At 38.9% G+C, this 18,631-nt stretch overlaps 1 protein-coding gene across 2 annotated transcripts; it reads right to left on the bottom strand.

The window, feature by feature from the left end:
• Nucleotides 1-612: 612 nt before the first annotated feature.
• Nucleotides 613-13,461, bottom strand: LOC103468750 (uncharacterized). 2 transcript variants are annotated; one of them, XM_008416037.2, is made up of 18 exons: nucleotides 12,961-13,461; nucleotides 11,918-12,076; nucleotides 11,495-11,613; nucleotides 11,224-11,407; nucleotides 9,896-10,008; nucleotides 8,748-9,813; nucleotides 7,894-8,018; nucleotides 7,024-7,279; nucleotides 6,672-6,799; nucleotides 6,472-6,568; nucleotides 6,253-6,375; nucleotides 5,801-5,973; nucleotides 3,890-3,987; nucleotides 2,245-2,372; nucleotides 1,461-1,641; nucleotides 1,208-1,352; nucleotides 889-1,012; nucleotides 613-658 (listed from the first exon to the last, which is right to left on the bottom strand). In XM_008416037.2, exons 1-17 carry the CDS (start codon nucleotides 13,385-13,387, stop codon nucleotides 938-940), a joined length of 3,597 nt encoding a protein of 1,198 aa, XP_008414259.2. In that variant the 5' UTR covers nucleotides 13,388-13,461; the 3' UTR covers nucleotides 613-658; nucleotides 889-937. The 2 variants fall into 2 exon arrangements, with proteins under 2 accessions (XP_008414259.2, XP_081465384.1); XM_081609258.1 differs by having other exon boundaries at nucleotides 613-1,012.
• Between the last annotated feature and the right edge of the window lie 5,170 nt (nucleotides 13,462-18,631).

Here is an 18,631-nt window from a genome sequence, read left to right as displayed (position 1 = left end):
TTTGTCTGTCGGCCATATTGGATTCAACAAAAATAATTTCTTGCATTTGCAGCTGATGGCCAGTAGTTGATAGCATATTTTATGATGCATCTGTGTGCATTTATGACATAAAAATCCACAAGAAAATGGCTTTTAGATAGCTGTCCACTGTAGTGACCACTATGCATGAAAGGGTTAATGTAGGAAAAGTACATAAAAGGCATAATCTCATCTTTGTCATTATTGCACACTTAGATTTGGGATCTATCTTCAGCACAAATACAAAGTACATGAATTCCTCTCAATTTGAGATGTTGACCTTTTTATTTTGTTGGCAAACAAACTCAAAAAAAAGTTATTTATTTTGACTTTGTTCAGTTGAAAATACTTCATACTTTTCTATGATGCATTTATTGGTGTAAATGCAAACATTTATCAGCGGAATTTGCAAAAAGTACCCCTTAATTACAATAAAATATGAGTGATGTTTTAAAAACAGGATCTCAAAAAGCTTGCATGTAATGCCTTTCTGAAAGTTATTTTCTTGCTGCAGTTTTAACCTAAACTTTTACTGCTCATCCCCATATCAATAAATAAAATAGTTGCAGGATTAAAGGAAAACACAGCCCCGCCTTCAGAGTTTTTCAAGAGCTTTTATTGGAGGTTATTTGTATCATATCTGAGGACAAAGAGGAGAGAAGACAGTCAGAACGCAGACATAAAAGCTTTCAAACAGGAGCATCAGCTATTTGTACCATCATTTCCAGGTGTTATGCACGTTTCAACTAACAAAAAAAATGTATTTACTCAGTCACCGTTCTCATTTAATTAGGTTAAATTAAATTGTAGTTTTCACAAACTTTCTGAACATTTTCAGTCTGATTGCAATAAAGCTGCATGTTAGTATACCTTCCACTGGAACTCAAGGATGCTGTGAATTAAATCCATTTTTCCATCGTCACTGACCAAAACATCCCTCAACACAAGGACCATCTCGAGGAGAACAGATCTCAGTTGAACACATAAAGTAGATCTGAAAGGGAGCCAAATGAAGATCAGGAATGAATAAAAGTATTGCAGACCAAAAAAAACCTCATTTGAATTTTAATCTCATTAAGAAATAGTTACGTCCAGATAATTTGGACTTAAAAATAAACGAAGTCAAAGCAACTGTTCATAAACCATATTGAGGCTTATATTTACAGTGACCGTCGATGCTCAGCCTTACCTCCTCATCCATATCCTGGAACTCCCCATCCGGCAGGAACTGAAAGGTGCGAATGGTGAAGCGGCGAGTCTGACTCTGAGGAGACGGTGGCGTCGGGTCTGATAGAACCGTCTCTGGTGTGGCTGGGTCCAGTGGGTTGGGGCATCTGCAGTGATGGCATGAGCATTTTTAATTCTTCTAGAAGCTACCTCCTCAGATGAGTTTGGATTTAGTCAATGCTGGTTGTTTTTACAGTGTAGATGTCCTGGCATACCCATTGTAAAGCAACACCCACGCTGCATTTCCAGAGCGAGGGTAGGCCACACAGAAGTGCACCAGCAGCACCAAACTGGGATCTGGGGAGCTGAGGAGGCGCACTTCAAGGTGGAGAGGTTTCCCCAGCAACATGTGCAGAGGCTGGTGATACTGTGGGTAGTAACTGGTGTACTGGGCATCTAATAATAGATGGTAGCATAGGAGGGAAATAATCAGTTCAACAAATTCTATTTTTTTTTGGTTCATCTTCCTCATCAACCAGCATGTATCTACTTTTTTCATGATGCAGTCGTTCTTTTGTAATCTTTAATAGAGGTGTAATGACCAGTAATGAATCAGTTTAGAATATTGTAGACCAATTTGATTCACCCATACATTGTTTTTCGTTTCTAGGGTAGTCATAATGTCTTTTTTTTAAAAGTCCTTTTTGTTTACACAAACTACTTCAGTAATTTTGTTCAGTGTAGAATTTTCCAGCTTAGGTTTGACTAATAATTTAGATTTTGAGCCACAGATGATAAAATGCAGCTGAGAATCACTGCCAAGTGTAAAACAGCCCTTCAGTTCAGCATTGACTACAACTGGGGACTCCAATAAAGTCTGGTACTTGAGAGCTACAATCATATTTCACCAGACAATATCATATTCAAAGCAACCAGATGGCACTACAAAGAGACTGTAATTAAACATGAAATACTGTCCTTTTTAATATCACGCGACTGATCCACCTCTGATCTCAAACATTAACAGAACCTTTTGGTTTCGAAAGAAAGACCATTTACCTTTGGCAATCCTGAGCTGGACTCCAAACACCCCCTGAGTATGCACATCAGGACCCAGGGTGGGAGTTTTAACGACGTAGCTCACACTGAGAACTGTTCCTGGCACGTATCTGCACTCCACCAGTAACCTGAAAATAATAGACGAGACTCAAGTCATAGCAAAAACCGTTTAAATCCAATATGTATTGCTTTTACAATTTTACATTTGCAACCAAATGTAGTGCAATCAAAATCACAATGAGTTGCGGTCATGTTGGTTAAGAAAACTGAAGATTACTTGCAGTCAGACAGCGAGTGTAAAGTACCAGCGCTGAGATCAGAACGCAGAAACAGCTGCTAAGGCTTTCTTGTGGCTTTATTGCTCCCCAAGCATTCACTGGAAGCGCTTCAGGAGCAGAGCATCTGTTGTACAGCGTTTCTAACAAAGTTCAGATTTGTTTTGCCAGCAAAGCTAATCACACACAGAAAACTGATGCATGTTTGAAGTCAGCTGTAAAAACCACACCAGAGGCCTTAATGTTTCTGAATTTGTTCATTTCAAAGACGTGCATCTCATAGAACTGATGCCAAATTGCATTTCATTTTTTATGTTGGAATAAGACTGATCTTTGTAATGACATTTTTACAACTAGAGCATCTCAAATTAAGAATTAAGTTTGTTTTATTGGTTTGCATTTATTTGCTTTATTTTCCTTCAAACTTAAACTCCTGTAGATTTATTACACAGTAAAAGAATTTGTGTCTTATTTTTGATTGAATGCAGCTATAACCCAAAATCTAGCTGGTCAGTGGAACTGCAATATCTAATTTACTGACATATGCAATTTGTATTGTACTAGAAAATATGTCACCTTGCTGAAGAGCATGTTCATGTACATTACAGTCACTGAATACTTGCAGAGATTAACCGAGCTAAAATCCCTTTGATGTCTCTGGTTCACGAATAACACAATAACTGCTACAGTTTTCGCCCATGTCCCCAATACATCTGTGTGATGGCTTTTAAAGATCCGACTCCACCAACCTTGTGAAGCTTCTCAGAACTCTTTAATCAACTTTGCTTCACAATCCTCTGAAGGGTTCAGTCATCTTGTGCACTTTCCCCATATAACACATTTTCTTAACACTAAACCTTCCAATAATATGCTTTCATACACAGCTAGCGTTAATGACAGTCTGCTGGTTAGCTGTTGAGCAGCAAACTTGATTGTTTAGGGAACAACATCAAATTTTGTATTAAACATAATTTTAGTTATTCTTACGCAATATTCAAGGTTACGAGAAACTAAATTCCGTATTTTCATTAGCTGAAAACAAAAAATCATCAAAACAGAGATACAAGTTTTAACGTGTCCAGTGAAATTGTATTGTTCAGTTCCATGACTACTTCTCCTTGAACTGAACCAAAATAAAGTTAAGATATTTTTGGAATTTATATAGACACTTTTAAATAAATGACAACTACAGTCAAGAAAGAGTAAAATAGGGGAGAAAAACTTAAAAACCACAAATTATGTGCTTGTTGAAGACGTAATTTGATCTTTCAGAGGAACGATGCAAACTAGGTGCATGAAGTTATACAGATAGAAGTTTAGCAGTGCTTCACCAAGACTACTACAGATGGGATATAAAAGCGTTAGCTGACCTGACAGGTGAGTCTCTTGTGATGGTGCCATAGTTAAGGCTGACAGTTTGTATTGTGTTCGTAATCTCCACCATGTAGACGACAGTCTTCCCCACCACCTGTCAAGACAGAAGGAAAAACAAATACTTAATCCATTCTGTCCATTTGGATGAATCAATCCATAATCTATTGATGTGATCCCAAAAGGGTCAGCCTTCATGTTTGTTTAGGGTGATCTCCTGTATTTTAAAACAGCTGAGAGTCTGTTTTAAAGAAAATGTAGCCTTTCCAGGTCCTCATTTCTTTAAGCACTAAAACCTCCCAAGCTGAATAAATATTTTCCAGCTCCTGGTCAAAACTGCCCAAAAAAATCCACAATTGAAAAACTGCAAACACTACACAAACCTTTGTTTGATTAAACACCTTTTTATGGGTAAACAGTCTTGAAATAGAAAAGTAATCCGTAGTGGGTCCATGTCCTCCTGGTGGTTGCCTTAATGTTCTGGAACATCGAGCACCAGCAACAGCACTGACAGCCGTCTCCTAAATAATCATCATTAAGCCATCAAGGATATTTCAAAACTGTAAAGAAAACACCCACTAACTCCAAATACAAATATGTTTGGCTGATCAAACCGTCAAATCAGAATTTATGCCGCTACTTAGTTTAAAGCTGGAGAAATTCAGACAGGAAAGCCCCCGAAGTAGAAAACACTGCAGACAAGAATTTCTGAAAGCTCACCACTGTCACATTTCGAACTAAAACCCGTTCAGCTCAGGAGAACAGAACCCGTCTCCTTCCCGACTCCTGTCATTGTGGGACACTTCCATGGTGCTTATGCTTGCATACAACTCAACAGACTAGCATAGAAACTTTCAGGAATCTGGCAATTGAACCAAAAGATGAACCAAACTTGGCTGACGTCCATTTTTTCATGCAGCCAGACAAGGAAGCAGTGCGTTTGAGATGTTCCCTTAAAAACACACCGTCATCTGAGCAATCTCAAATGCTCAAAAGGCTTATGCATAAGCCTCTTGCCTGTTGCTTATGTTGTCTGCACTTAATTGACAATATAAGCAACATTTTCAATTCAAAAACTCTTTTTGCTGCTGAATTATTGAATAAATAGGAAAATGAGCTCAGCAACAAAGATGTTCATTTTTAATCTGCTAAATAGGTTATTCATTCATTGATGCCAAGTGTTATACCAGTATTTCAAGAACACGTGATCATTCATGTAACTCGGTTTTTTTTCCCTTTAGTAATCTGAATGGTAACATAAGCGTTTGGGATATCTGCGGTTGCTGCAACATGTTTTGCATTGAGATGGTATTTTAGGCTTTGATAGCGTCTGTGATAGGCCAACTCCTTTGTGCACAACAATAGTCTTGTCCAACTTCCCATCAGATTGTTTTATAAGCAAAAATGAAGCCAAAGTGGGCCAAGAAAAGCAGCTGTGTTGTTCATCACTGTCGGCACAACAGATTTTCAGGTGTACAATCATCAGAAATATTTGACTCTAATAAAAGTAATTCAGTTAAAAATGTTTAAATTTTAAATCTATGCAATTAGTCAAATTTGAAATGAGTGCTTTAAATCACATCCTTATGAAGCGTGCACACACACACAACAAAAAAATCTCAATCTGTTATTTGCGAATACAAATAATTTTGGTAGTCCCAACCCACATTACAGTTAGGTTCTGCTCTACTGGATTTAATGTCAAGGAGAAGAAAAAAAAACTTTATGCTGGCCTTCTGTAAAAAAAACTTTTTACACAAGGCCTGGTTTCAGCTGTATATAGTAAAATAAAAATATATTCACAAACCTAATTAGTTAAAATGTCTTTGGCTTAGACCCGAGAATCTGAACAAAATGGCGTTCATTTCCAACCCATTCTTCGATATTTTGACATGATTTATGAATCTCACCACTCTGCGTGTCCCACAGCCATCCATTGGGATTTTGAACAATGCATACTCAGGGGTCACCCTCTGAGGTCTGCAGGTGGAGTTGCTGGCAGCAGCCAGCAGCGCAGTAGAAAGAGGTGGGTCCGTGAGGGAGGCGGGCACAGAGAAGATCATGTGGCGGTCAATAGTGCACTCTGGAGGGATGAACAAAGACACACAAACAGATACACATGCACAGTTACGAAAAGGTCGCATGAACAAAAGGTCAGAAATCTCAGGAGGCAATTGATAACAAGACCCAAGATTCTTCCAGCCGTTCTGTGTTGCTGCCGGCTTAAATCATGCTGCGCCTGCCCTGAATATGCTTCTTCACACGTCTGGCAGCAATAGTACCTTTCTGTACTCTAAAACAGCTCGACTGCACTTAGCTAAGTGGCGTGAAAATGCCAGTAGGGATACAGAGCGCAGCTCACCATCCATTGGGTAGTAGCAGGCAGGGGGGTGCTTGTTGAAGCAGCAGCCCATGGAGAGGCACTGTGTCTCGGATATAGAGCTGGATCCGCAGGGGAGGCGGTATTCGCTGTGAAGGTTGCACTCTGAGGGGCAGCACGACAAATGTCAGGAACACAGCTGAAATAACAGACGGGCCTGGACAAACTGAACAGCCTTTTAGAGAGTTAAAATCTACCTACCATGCTCAGAGCTCGGGATCACAAGCGGGCAGGAAACCTTTGCCTCCTTTTTTCCACTTTGCGTTGTGTAGAGGATGCTAATGATGTACATTTTACCCTTTTCAACAGAAATACAATCATACAAAGAGTTAATACGCGCATAAAATAGTCACTTGTTCAAAATATCATGTGCTCAGCGTGAAATCCGAGTCAATACTTGCCTGCACGCTCATATGACAGTGTGAATGTAACTGGAGAAACAAATGGATTTTGCCATCCTTGGCCTCACTTGCATAATATCCACATTCTTTAGGCGCTTCAGCAAGGCTCATCTGGTTCCCATTGGTATCTTAAATGCATATGTGAAAAACTCACAATAAGACATTTCAGTGTAGACCTTAAAGAGAACAATTACAGCTCTGCAGAGGGAGGCAGAAATCCCCAGTCACAATAAAAAGCCAAGCTTTACCCCCCGCTCCCATTCACCGTACAGCAGAGCCTCTGAACCCTCTGAACTCATGCAGAAATGATGGCTACCATATGCACCTGGTGTGTACAAAAGCAGACACACACCTTTAAAAACTATTTCTGAAATGGGTCCAGGAGGAAGCACGACCTTCATCTGCTGGAAGGAGCAGAAGACTTCGGTCCTCGTGGCAAAGGATGGACCTGACTCGTCCTCGGTGGCGCTCGGAGCGGTGGGGAAAGTCCATGGAGTTTCTTCTGGAGAATCAAGGGGGCTTTGATATGGGCACTGTAAATCGAGAGTCCGATTCTGCCAAGTGAAGAAATCCCAATAACTTATGGGTAGAGAAATGGTTGTGGGAGTCTGAGGAGCGAGAGAGAAATTGATACAAAAAAAGTTAGCGCAACTACACAAAATTTATAGATACACTTTTTAAAAAACAAGTGAATTTACCTAAACTTGCAAAAACAATGTATTCTTGACAGCTAAGATGTATGGAGCATGAAAAAAGATAAGACTCTACAGTCCACAAATGCTTATACTCCGTGATAGATTTATCTGAACATGAATTAAGCTAAACTGCTGCTTTGCTTAAACAGAAATTCAGACCTTATAGAGCAGAACGACCCTAGAAAGAAGAAATATAGATTACTAGAGTTTTATCAAACGAAACGCTTAAAATACTGTGCAACCTTGGAACCGATTAAATTTTTTTAATACTGCTCCAGCTTTTTCCTATAATAAACCCCAATTGTTATGGTGTGTGATTCAAAATTTATCAAGATCATGTGCCATTTCATACCTAAAGTGCTGTAGTTATACATAAAAAGTACATTATTGCAAAAAGTCTAAAAGGATCAGAGAGAAGGATGATCTTTACTGACAAGGCAATAAGCAAACTTTATGTAAACATGAACAAAAAAATAAACTCAGTAAACACACACGCAGCACATAGAGGAATTAAACAGTCGTCTGACCTGTAACTGGCTGTGGCAGGCCGGCAGAGGAGAGTGGAGGATTAAGCCGTGGCCTGCAGTCGCCTGCAACATGTAGCCACAGAACGGAGACACGCTGGAGAGCGACTGCCATGACATAAATGGGTCTGAGGAAAGTAGTGATGCGGTTAAAGATTTTTTTATATTTAGAATCAATATACTGCTTTAAAACTCATTTTCAAATGTAAACTAATATTCTGCATTTAGGTTTGATGCCTCTGAGAAAGAAAAACTAAACAAGGGATCAAAGGTTCTCGGATTCCAATAAGCTATATTGTTTTAACATGAATAGCTGTAGCATATTGTGTACTTTAAGCTTAGTTCTTTGGAGCAACACCAAAATGTATGCAGTTGGATGCATTTTGATCAAATGTGCCATAAAAGAAAACCTAATTACCCGCCAACAACCTTCCAATTTTGTAAAGTATAATTCTGAAATGGACAGGCTGTAAAAATGTTGGAAATAGAAACATTAAGATAGGAAAGAGGGAAACAAAAAAGAAAAACGACACTGAGAAAAAAAAACCAAATGGAATAAGGTATAAGGTATTCTGGAAACACATATTTGCCCATATTTGTTGTTGTTGCCCCATTCTTATCCAGAACTATAAAATCACTTAAAATCCAACTGGAGACTTTTTCCAGACTGAGGAGGAACTCTCAAGAACAAATTTCAGATGATTTATTCCTTAAAGCTAAATCAGCTAAAATTATAAAAACATCACATCCTTTGATACCTGGAACCCCCTAATCCTGGAACACAAATTATATTTGACAAGCCGTAAGGAGCCACATTTTCCTCTGAGAAAATCTTTTCTGTTTACACAAATACTAACCTCTAACATGGATGGATTCTGGGTCGGCATAGGGCAGGAAAGCAGCCATACTGTCCTTCAGACACTGGACCCGGGATTCCAGAGGGGTGATCCAGTTCGGGGGAGAATGAATCTTTGGATATTGGGGTGAAAAGGAATGGAGTTTAGGGTGGTATGTTTGGTAGAACATGTGAGGACTGGCTGTCGGTTTCTCAGGCTCCTTTTGGACTGGCAGCAGATATGGCGGCAGCTGAAAGTGAAAAGGAGTTTGGATAGGAGATTGGCTGGAAGGATGCCCAGGACTATCAGGGGTGTCAACCGGTGGAGTAGCAGCAGGATGTAAAGCAGAGTAAGAAAATACTGGATGGTAGTAGGACATGGGAGGATAAAATGAACTGGTTTGATGCTGTGGGATTAACGGCCGTTTTGGTGGAAAAGAAGGACGAGGTACAGGAGCTTTGGTCACTGGTATTGCCGTGAATACAGGATGATCAGGTTTCTGATGATAGTACTGAGGATAAAATGGACCCACTGGAGACTTGGACTGGTCTTCAGCTGCTGCAATCAATTCCTGGTAATAGAACGGGAGGTAGGGATAGAAGACAGATGGGTGATCAGGAAATAGAAAAACCTGATGTTCGGAAGGATCCTTCAGATGAAAATGAGGAGGGAAGTACTGCAGATAGCCGCCTAAAGAATACATCAACTTTTCAGATCCAGGTGGGTTCTGGACGTGCTGTGGCATGGACTCAGGGAAGCGGTCAGTAGTGGGCTGAGGTGGATGAGGGGTCCCTAATAGGATATGGGGGACGACTGGAAGTAGATGGTGGTACTGAAAACCAGAAGAGAAGTGGTGCTGGTAGAGTGGGTTTTGCATTGTCTGCTCCTTAACTGGGGCTCGATGAGGGGGAGGGAGAGTGGTAGTGGGGACAGGGTGGGTTGGAACTGGTAAGTATGGAAACAAAAGGTCACCGGGAAACTGAGGAGGATACTGAGGCAGGGATGGAGAATAGGGAAGCTGAGGGCTGACGGGGCAGGAGAGAACATACTGCAAACCACCCAATATGAGCCGAAGCTGCGGACCATCCTGTGGAGAAAAAGCATATTGACCTCATGTTATTCACTGGTGAGAATCCAGGAGCAGTCTTCAACTAAATGAGCAAACTTACATCAGTTGTGATACAAGGAGCACTGTAGGAGATTAGGTAGGTCAACTCCTGGGCCTCAGAGTCAACCAGGAATGCACACCTTTCAGACACAAAAGGATCCTTTGCTCCATCCACTGCCAAACAAGTTAAACATTTCTGTTACCGATCCAGTCAAGGATTGAAAATTGAATTTTGGACATTTCCATACCACTTATGAGTTTTTGACTCAAACCTCTTGTAATTTCATGTTCAGCTGTAGAAACAAAGTAGTCACTCCTCTGTTTGTTAATCAGTTTTGAAATTGTCCATCCAAAACCGTTATTTCTTTGTTAGAGATGGTGCTCCCGCCACATACAGATTTTATTTTTGACTTTTTGTCAGACTAAAATATTTCAAACAAATTTGATTAAATCATTGTACAAAATCCAATTCTATCATCCAAATGTAACAAAGTCTATCATGAAAAATCTGGCACAACTTGGAAAAAAACATTTTTAAGACTGAGAAAGTCTTAGAAACCACAATGAGAGCAATGGAAACCATCCAAGAGTTCACAAAGGAACCAGAACAATGTCCGACATACTCATAGATGCCTTTTTTGGGCCAAAAAAGGCATCTATGAGAAAATTCCCAGGCAAAAACCACTGAAAACCACAGCCTGATTTCACATTCTCCAAACATCTTAATGAGCCACAAGACAAATATTATATTGACTATGAAGGCACAAAAAATAAGATTTTTTCTGCATTTGGGCAATGCAACAGGATTTAAGAACAGGCAAGTCCACTTTTGCCTTAAATAGGATGCATCCATCCATCCATTTTCTTTACACCCTTGTCCCTTAGTGGGGTTGGAGGGGGTTGCTGGTGCCCCTCTCCAGCTAACGTTATGGGGGGAGGGGCGGGGTCACCCTGGACAGGTCGCCAGTCTGTTGCAGCCTTAAATATGATGTTTAAGCTAAAAACACCCCTCCGGAATTTTTGGTGTCACTTTTTTTTGACACCAAAAAAATTTGTCAAAATTCCTGTGCAGTCATGTAAAACACTTTCATTTACATTGCATCAGCTTGTTGTTGGCACAAACAATTTAGGGGTCATTTTTTTTAATACACAATGCCACATTAAATAATTGTGTTTCTTAATAAACAAAACCATTAAATAAACTACTTAGAAACAGGCAACTAGATATTTAAAAATAAATTTGTAACTGGACAAATATGTATTCACAGCACAAAAAGAAGACAGCTGAAGAGAAATGCTCTTTGCCCTACTGGTCAGTCTGCCAAGTAAATTCTGAGCAGATACAGCATAAATAGAACTAGTTTTATGATGTGCCTGTAGCCTACATACCAACGACATCAAGCACAGGTAATCTATGCTCCTGCCCTTGGATCTTCACTGCCATGCCATAGGGAGAGCAGAAGACAAAGGGAGCAGACAAGGAGTACATGGGAATAGCCGTGGATATCATCACCGGGCAGGACAACTTCAGTGGGTTCCCCAACCACAGCATGGGCAGCACGTAGCTGCCATTCTGAAATATAGCATAAATAATTAAATAAGACACAGCGTGGCACAGGTATACTATAACTAAAGACGACAACACTTTTGATCCTGACACCTCCTTAACAATATAGCAGCCGTCATATGGCACCATCATCTCCAGGTCAGTCCATGATGCCTTCACTGAGTAGCCACAGTCGGAAGGTAGCTGGAAGATGGAGATGGGAGAGGCCCTGTCTGGAAAAAGATGTTTTAAGATGGTGAATAGAAAGGATTTAGAGACTTCAGGAGAAGAAAGGGACTTAATACAGTGCTTAGTTCATCCCTCAGGAAAGGTCGTATACACTTAAAGTTCAAAATTGGTGCAGGAATGTCAACAAAAAAGATAGTTCAGCTATCAGGCAGAAAAGGAAATCATCACAATTACCACCATTAACACGTGAATCTTTCTGCTTTGTTCATGCTCTTTGAGGTAAACACAGCACATCTGCAATGCATCCCATCACCTAATGAGATGTTTGCAGCATGAACAGAGCCTTACTTCTGTCAACTTGCAGGTGGCTGAAGCCTCTACCGGACAAAGTTAAAGTCATGACATCGTCAGCACACTCCACCAGAGGTCTCATGGCCTCCCATTCAGAGAAATATGGGCTAGAGTCAGACGACAGGCCAGAAACCTTCCCCTCAATTTCAGAGAAACCTAAAAGATACAGAAAAAAATGTCTCCCGATTAATGTCAACATGACTAAATTATTATATGCTTGCATTGATAATATAATTTTTTTACTTCTTGAAGACGCAAACATTACACTGAAACGCAATTTAGAAACGTCAAAGCCCAGACCTCACCTCATGCAACTCTGAATAATGTTTTCTAGCACACTGAGCTGCAAAAATGTGATTCAGGCACTTGAACAGTTATTGCATGGGTAGGGTGGGTTTCATAATAAATAAAATTAGAACTGCTTTAATGTTAGTGAAGCAGCCAAAATGGTGAGGATTTATCAGTCTGAAAGTGCTAACATTTATAGCTCGTGCTAACTGTATACATAATAAAAGTGCAAAACTGGTTTGTTAAAAACCCATAAAACAAATTAATAAAAAATGCTATTCAAGAAAACATCTATTCATACAGAGCTAGAGATTATGGCGTTGGCAATGAAGCCTTCCTAATAAATGAAGTTCACCAAAACTGTCCGAATAAAAGTGGAAAGGCACAACAAGATGCTGAATTATAAGTGTTTGGCTCCTATGTCAATAAATATTTTGTCATTCAATATTAAGAGTATGAACAGTTTTTAGTGTGTCAATCTTGAAACTAAAATGTAAATAAACGTTTATCGGCACTCATTTCCAATGACAAACTAATGCAGGTGATGTAAATGTCGCGTGTGTTAATTTTACATGTTATTTACGTCATTCGACATCATCTACAAAAGGGATGACTTTCTTCTGGGTTTAATTCATTAAAATATTTCCAGTTTACCGTACAATACAGTCGCCCCACAGGTGTATGTATTTACTATGTGAAGCCCTTTGGTCAACATTGGTTGTTTTGAGCTGTGTAAATAAATTTTACCTCACCTGTAAAATCTGCTTGATAACCATCTTCAGAGTCTGGAGCAAAGGGTCCTTCTTCTTCCTTGACATTACCAGTGGTCCATGTGGGGCTAATGAGGGCTAACCTGTCGCTAGTTTGATCAAGTTCTGGTGTCCTGACACCTGGGTGTGGGTTTGTAGGATGCTTAATGTCTAGCTGGGGCTCCAGGAGTTTCGACAGGATGGATAAATTCCGACTAGGGGTCCATATAACCTGTTTAACCGTATACGGCCGTCCTCGCTGACCGTCGTCAGGCCTCTCCTCCCAGTTTAAGGCTGACTCTCCCCGCTTGGTGGTCGAATCATCTTCCCTTTGTGCTAAACTAACCGAGCCACTTAATTGAAAAGAATAGAAAAGAACAATAAGCGCTATTAAAAATAAACGTATTTTTCTTATTAGCTCGCAAGTCATGGCGGGTTTGAAGAAGCTCCTTTCCCAACACGCACACTCACGCGCCACCTGAACACGAGGCAATTAATTAGGAGTCATCAAGCACGAGCCAATTAAAGAACAGCAAGTCGTCACAAAACGTGGGAACTGGGAGAAAGTTTCTGCTTGGCAGTTATTGAGATTTTTTTATTTTTTATTTTTTATTTTTACGATGTCTTGTTAGTATAAATTCTAAAATGAATTGAATCAGTTTTACTCTGATATATTGTTTGAATTTAATCAAAATAAAACAAGCGTGCCAATTTGCTTCATTTTTTTTCTTTATATTTGAATCAACACTTCTAAACAGTGATGTAAATGTAACAGCTGAGTGATTCTTAAATAAATAACTTTAATTAATTTTTTTTCAAATATACTTCCATCTTAAAACATAATTTTTAAGATCATTATACTCAAACTAGTTAAGTGAAGACGAAAAAAATGCTATGGCCCACAAATACTTTTAACTAGGCAGTCTTGGGGGGGGAGGGGATTATTAAAATTGTGTATTAAGTCTGACGCTTAGTATTTTTATTGTATTATTTTAAATGAAGGTGACTAAAACATAGCAGTCACTAAAACTTAATTGGTGGTTGATCTTTATGAAGCTGCCAGCAGATGCTTTCTAAATATGATTATTTTCTCTGATCCAGGCTCAGCAGGGGATTCAGATTAAAAATAAATAAATAAATAATAAAACATTTGTGCATTTAGGACTGGAAACCTCTCCAACAATGACCATTGGATATAGATAGGCACTATCCCCCTTATTATCCTGCAAGGACAGGCAGCTATAGAAAAAAGATGAATTAGTGCATTTACGTGCCCTTGGTGAGTCACATCTTTTTGTCCTGAAAAAAGGTGCAGAAATACTTTGAATGTCAGAAATCTGCTTGCAGGGGTTGAGAGTGCAGATGGAAGTCAAGTTTGCTCCTAAACAAATCCAGCAAGAGATATGAAGACTACAACCGTTGTTTGCTTAATTTTTTTTTGCTTGAGGAAAAGGACACCGATATAAACTGATAGCACAGGAAAGGGGACAGGAGAGCTGTTAAAACGGAAGGGAAACTCTGGGCATGATCCACTAGCAAAGCCTAAAACATCAGAGGATATCAGCAACCTCTTGGTTCTTTCCCAATATCGCTCTTTGATATAACACCAGGCTGACTGTTGTCCAAATAACACAAAATGTTACCAACTCCAGTTCCAGATGCATTCCACTTTTATTGGTTAACATTTTTGCCCCAGCAGCTTGCACAACTCTTCAGAAGCATGATCTGATTTGAGCCCACCCACCCCCTCTTTGTCTCTCAGAAAACAAACCCCTCTCTACGTCTAACATCAAACCGTGTAAACTAAGTCGTCAGTCTGTTCATGCCTAGTGAAATTCAACTGTCAACAAAAGAGGAAAAGAGTGAGACACAGCAAAAGAGGAAGTGAATGCGTCTGCACCCTTCCCGGCTCAGACGGAATAAAGCAGCCTTTGTAGTACTCAGAGCAGGACTTCATCACTCCAGGCCAGTTTCTCTGAGAGATCGCCGGCTGTCAGATAGCCGCGCTTCTCAAGAAGCCGCTCTGTGACAGTTTGTTTCATCCAAGACGGATGATGTTTAAATTCTGCCAACTAATATCATGACTTTACTTCATCCATGCTCGTAAAATAATAGCTGTCTGGCGATATCCAGTTTGATTATGTGTATTTGAATGAAATGTATACTCTACTGCACAAATGCAATGTTTGTGCAGTAGAATAATCCACAAACATAGAATATTGAGATGAAGGAAGTCCTTTCTGTTACTGAGCAGTAAATATAAAGTATTCCTCAGGCCGGCATAAAAAAAAAGAAAAAATTTTTGATTAACTTCAGATTTACCAGAATTTTATGAATGCTAGAGACAGGGCATGTTTCATTATACAGGTCTGTTATGATGTTAGTGCCTGAGAAACAATGAGATAAAAGAAAAGTATTGAACATTGGAAATGAATAGTTCTTGCAGTTTCACTTGGATAATAATCATGTCACCAATAACTATGGGCCGCAAAAATATTAGCTAATCATGTCGTATGTTGCTGTCTGGCTCTCCAGTTATACGATTTCTGATGTTTGTTGTTTGATGCAGCAGTCAGTGTTAAAGAAAATCACCAAGATATTCTGGTAAAGCCATTAAGAAAACTACTTAGATGTATAATTCCAACGTATTCTATTAAACCATATTGTTGAACTATAAATAATGGGTTTCCTTTTTCAAAGTTTCCTGGATAGACTACTCACTACCTGCATTCTGTTCGCAATGGATGCAAATGAGAAAAATATTAACATCGTTTAGTAAAATGTTTTTCTCATCACGACAGGCATCCATGTTATTGCATATCACTTAATTTCCTAATTTTGTGCAGCCCTTATATGTAACACAGGAAACACAGAGTTAAATCCAAGTTTCCAACTTCAGTAGACCAGCAAACTGGTTACTTTTCCAATATATAACCCTTTTTCTTCAGTTTGAAGACAGACAGAGCCAAAAAATAAAAAATTGCCTTCAGTTTTTAAACAACTTCTGGCTTGGTGCTTATGGGGTAAACAGAAATGTTCCAAAACAATGAGAAATGCTGGCCAGCTGAGAGGCGAGGGACATAATAACTGTCATTCTCTGTCTAAGACGATGATTCTCTTATTTAATGGAGACCTTCAGAGAAGACTATGAGACACCAGCACTGAGGAATGTTCTTACAGCTACAGACTTGCAACTATATATTTATACCCCTGACACTTTTAAACACTTTATGACTTTGCAAGAACAAACTTTAATGCATTTTGTTCAAATTTTAGGAAGACAGTCACAACAAAGTGCATTATTGTCTAACAGGTTCTGTGCTGTAACCTGCCAAAGATGTTTTGCATATATGGCGCCGCTCTGTGAGATCTGCAATTAACAAAATTATTGCATGCAAGAGGAAGTTGGGCCTCAGAAACAGCTTTTCTGTAAGACAAGTCTTGCTGCAGACATGAAGATTCAAACTGTGGGGTATTATCCAATTGAAAATGTAACAAACAGCTTGATAAATCATAATTTTTAATCCTCTACTATATGGAGATGCTTTTCTTCAGCAGGCACAGGGGGAGCTGGTTCGAGTTATGGGAAGATGGATCAAGATCCACGATAATCTGAAGGTTGTGATTGGAACATATCAAAACGCAAAAAAATGAAAAGAAAAATCGAGAGATATGAACAACTTTACAAGGAACTGAACCTCTTTACCTTGACATCATGAAAAGCAGAGGATTTGGTGACCTGCCTGTTTATATTCAAAACACATCATTCTGTGGGGAAAAAATAAGATATTAAACATTCGGTCAAAGCAAAGCTCTGATGGGAACTTAGACATTTTGTCTTAGTTCATTGCTACGACAGTGAATCTCGAGGTTTAATTGCAGCATTTCTGACTGATGAGACTGTTGACACTGTTGATGAACTTATAAATGTGGTTCTGGCATAATTCGATCAACATGCTGTAGCTGCTGAACGTTCATAAAACTCTTGAATGCATGAAAAATTCCTTAGGCTGAGCAGCTCACAGTCATAGTTTTAATCTTTTGAAAATATTTTTATTTTAGCAAGCACACACACACAGACACTTTGGGATGTTTGGGATCGTGCGAATTCTCTCAAACTCACAAATAACTAGAACTGCTTTTCCCTAGACTCAAGAATTTCACAGAGGTTCATGCATATTTTCTTTTATAACCCTTTAAACTGCTGTCATACAACATTAGAAGATAATTTGCATTGATTTCTGTGGCTATTTATGCTGAACCTGGCCCTCATGCAAAAATGAACTGTAAAAAGAATGGACTGAACTGAAATTGATCTCTTTTTCATAAGAGGGAACTCCATGAGGTAAAATGTTGAAGCAAAATTTATTATTTGTGTACTGGTGTTGAATGAAAACTAATTTTGAAAATGTAAAACAGAAAGGCCTTTCTACCAGGAATAAGTTATTAATAAGTTGCTATTGAGGTTGCCACGGTTTCAGGAACCTAAACTTAGTCTGGGTCAACTTTATGGAAGAGAAATGTTGTCATTCGGTAAGTTCACGATTTCAGTCTTTTCAGATCTGAGATGTTGTTGGTATTAAGAAGATTTCTTTATTCATCAGACATTTGTCAACTTTATGCAACCTTAATGTTGTCCAACCTGACAACCTACTTACTTTTCCTACGACCACAAAGCTATAAAGAGCACAAAATAATAAATCAGTTAAATTAAAAATAAAACATTGTTTACATCAGGTTTCAGCAGCAACAGACAGTTAAACATTTTTAAAAAACAAACTCTGGAAAGGCTATATTTGGGTAATTTGTACAGGTCAAAGTATACATCATTAACGAGCATCTTATTTATTTATTTTTTACCCAAATCTGATTTAAAAAAATTCAGAAACTGCAAGCCTTTCTTAAACTATAGCAGATGTGTGAGACCCATTATGTTTTAGATTTACAGACAGGTGAATGGGCATAATTTATGGTTTGATGGATAGTTTATTATTGAGCAGGTAAAGAAAATAGAAATTTTAAAAAGATTTGAAAATTTTTGACTGGACAAAATTGTGTCCTTTGAGTATTTTTAACATTAGAAGATTCAACCATGTGGCAACATGCTTGGACACGAATGGCCAGCTCTTCAGGGTGAAACACGGTGGCAGCAGAGTCATGCTATGGGTTGCTAGTTTGCAGCTGGCACAGAAATGATCATACTAATACTTTTGATAAAGTTCATATAAAACAGGAGCCATGTTGCTGAAACTTATGAAATGTAGACTTCTAGTTATTGTCTTCTCTTTGCTTTTCCCCTCACGCTTTAAATGTCACCATCAGAGTGCGGCTGTTTCGCAGAGGATGGACTCAGATCGCGCTGCTCCACTGGCTACAACTCTGTCTAATGTGCCATCATTGCAGAAGTTATTCTGGGTGCACAATGGCACAGAAAATGGAAGTTACAGGGGATTCTTCCTCTAACTTCCATCAACACATGGGGACAGTTGAGCCACTCGACTCAAATATTTAAAAATACAAACTCATCACAAAGTCAGGACATTGAAAAAAAAAAAAGCATATATATATACTCATATATATATATATATATATATATATATATATATATATATATATATATATATATATATATATATATATATATATTTGAGACTTTCTGGGTGGGGCTAAGAGG

The sequence above is a fragment of the Poecilia reticulata genome, chromosome 1 (assembly GCF_904066995.2).
Source record: "Poecilia reticulata chromosome 1, P_reticulata-male-v2, whole genome shotgun sequence".
NCBI lineage: Eukaryota > Metazoa > Chordata > Actinopteri > Cyprinodontiformes > Poeciliidae > Poecilia > Poecilia reticulata.
Note: the sequence above shows the minus strand (reverse complement) of the source record. Positions and strands in the feature narration are given on the sequence as shown.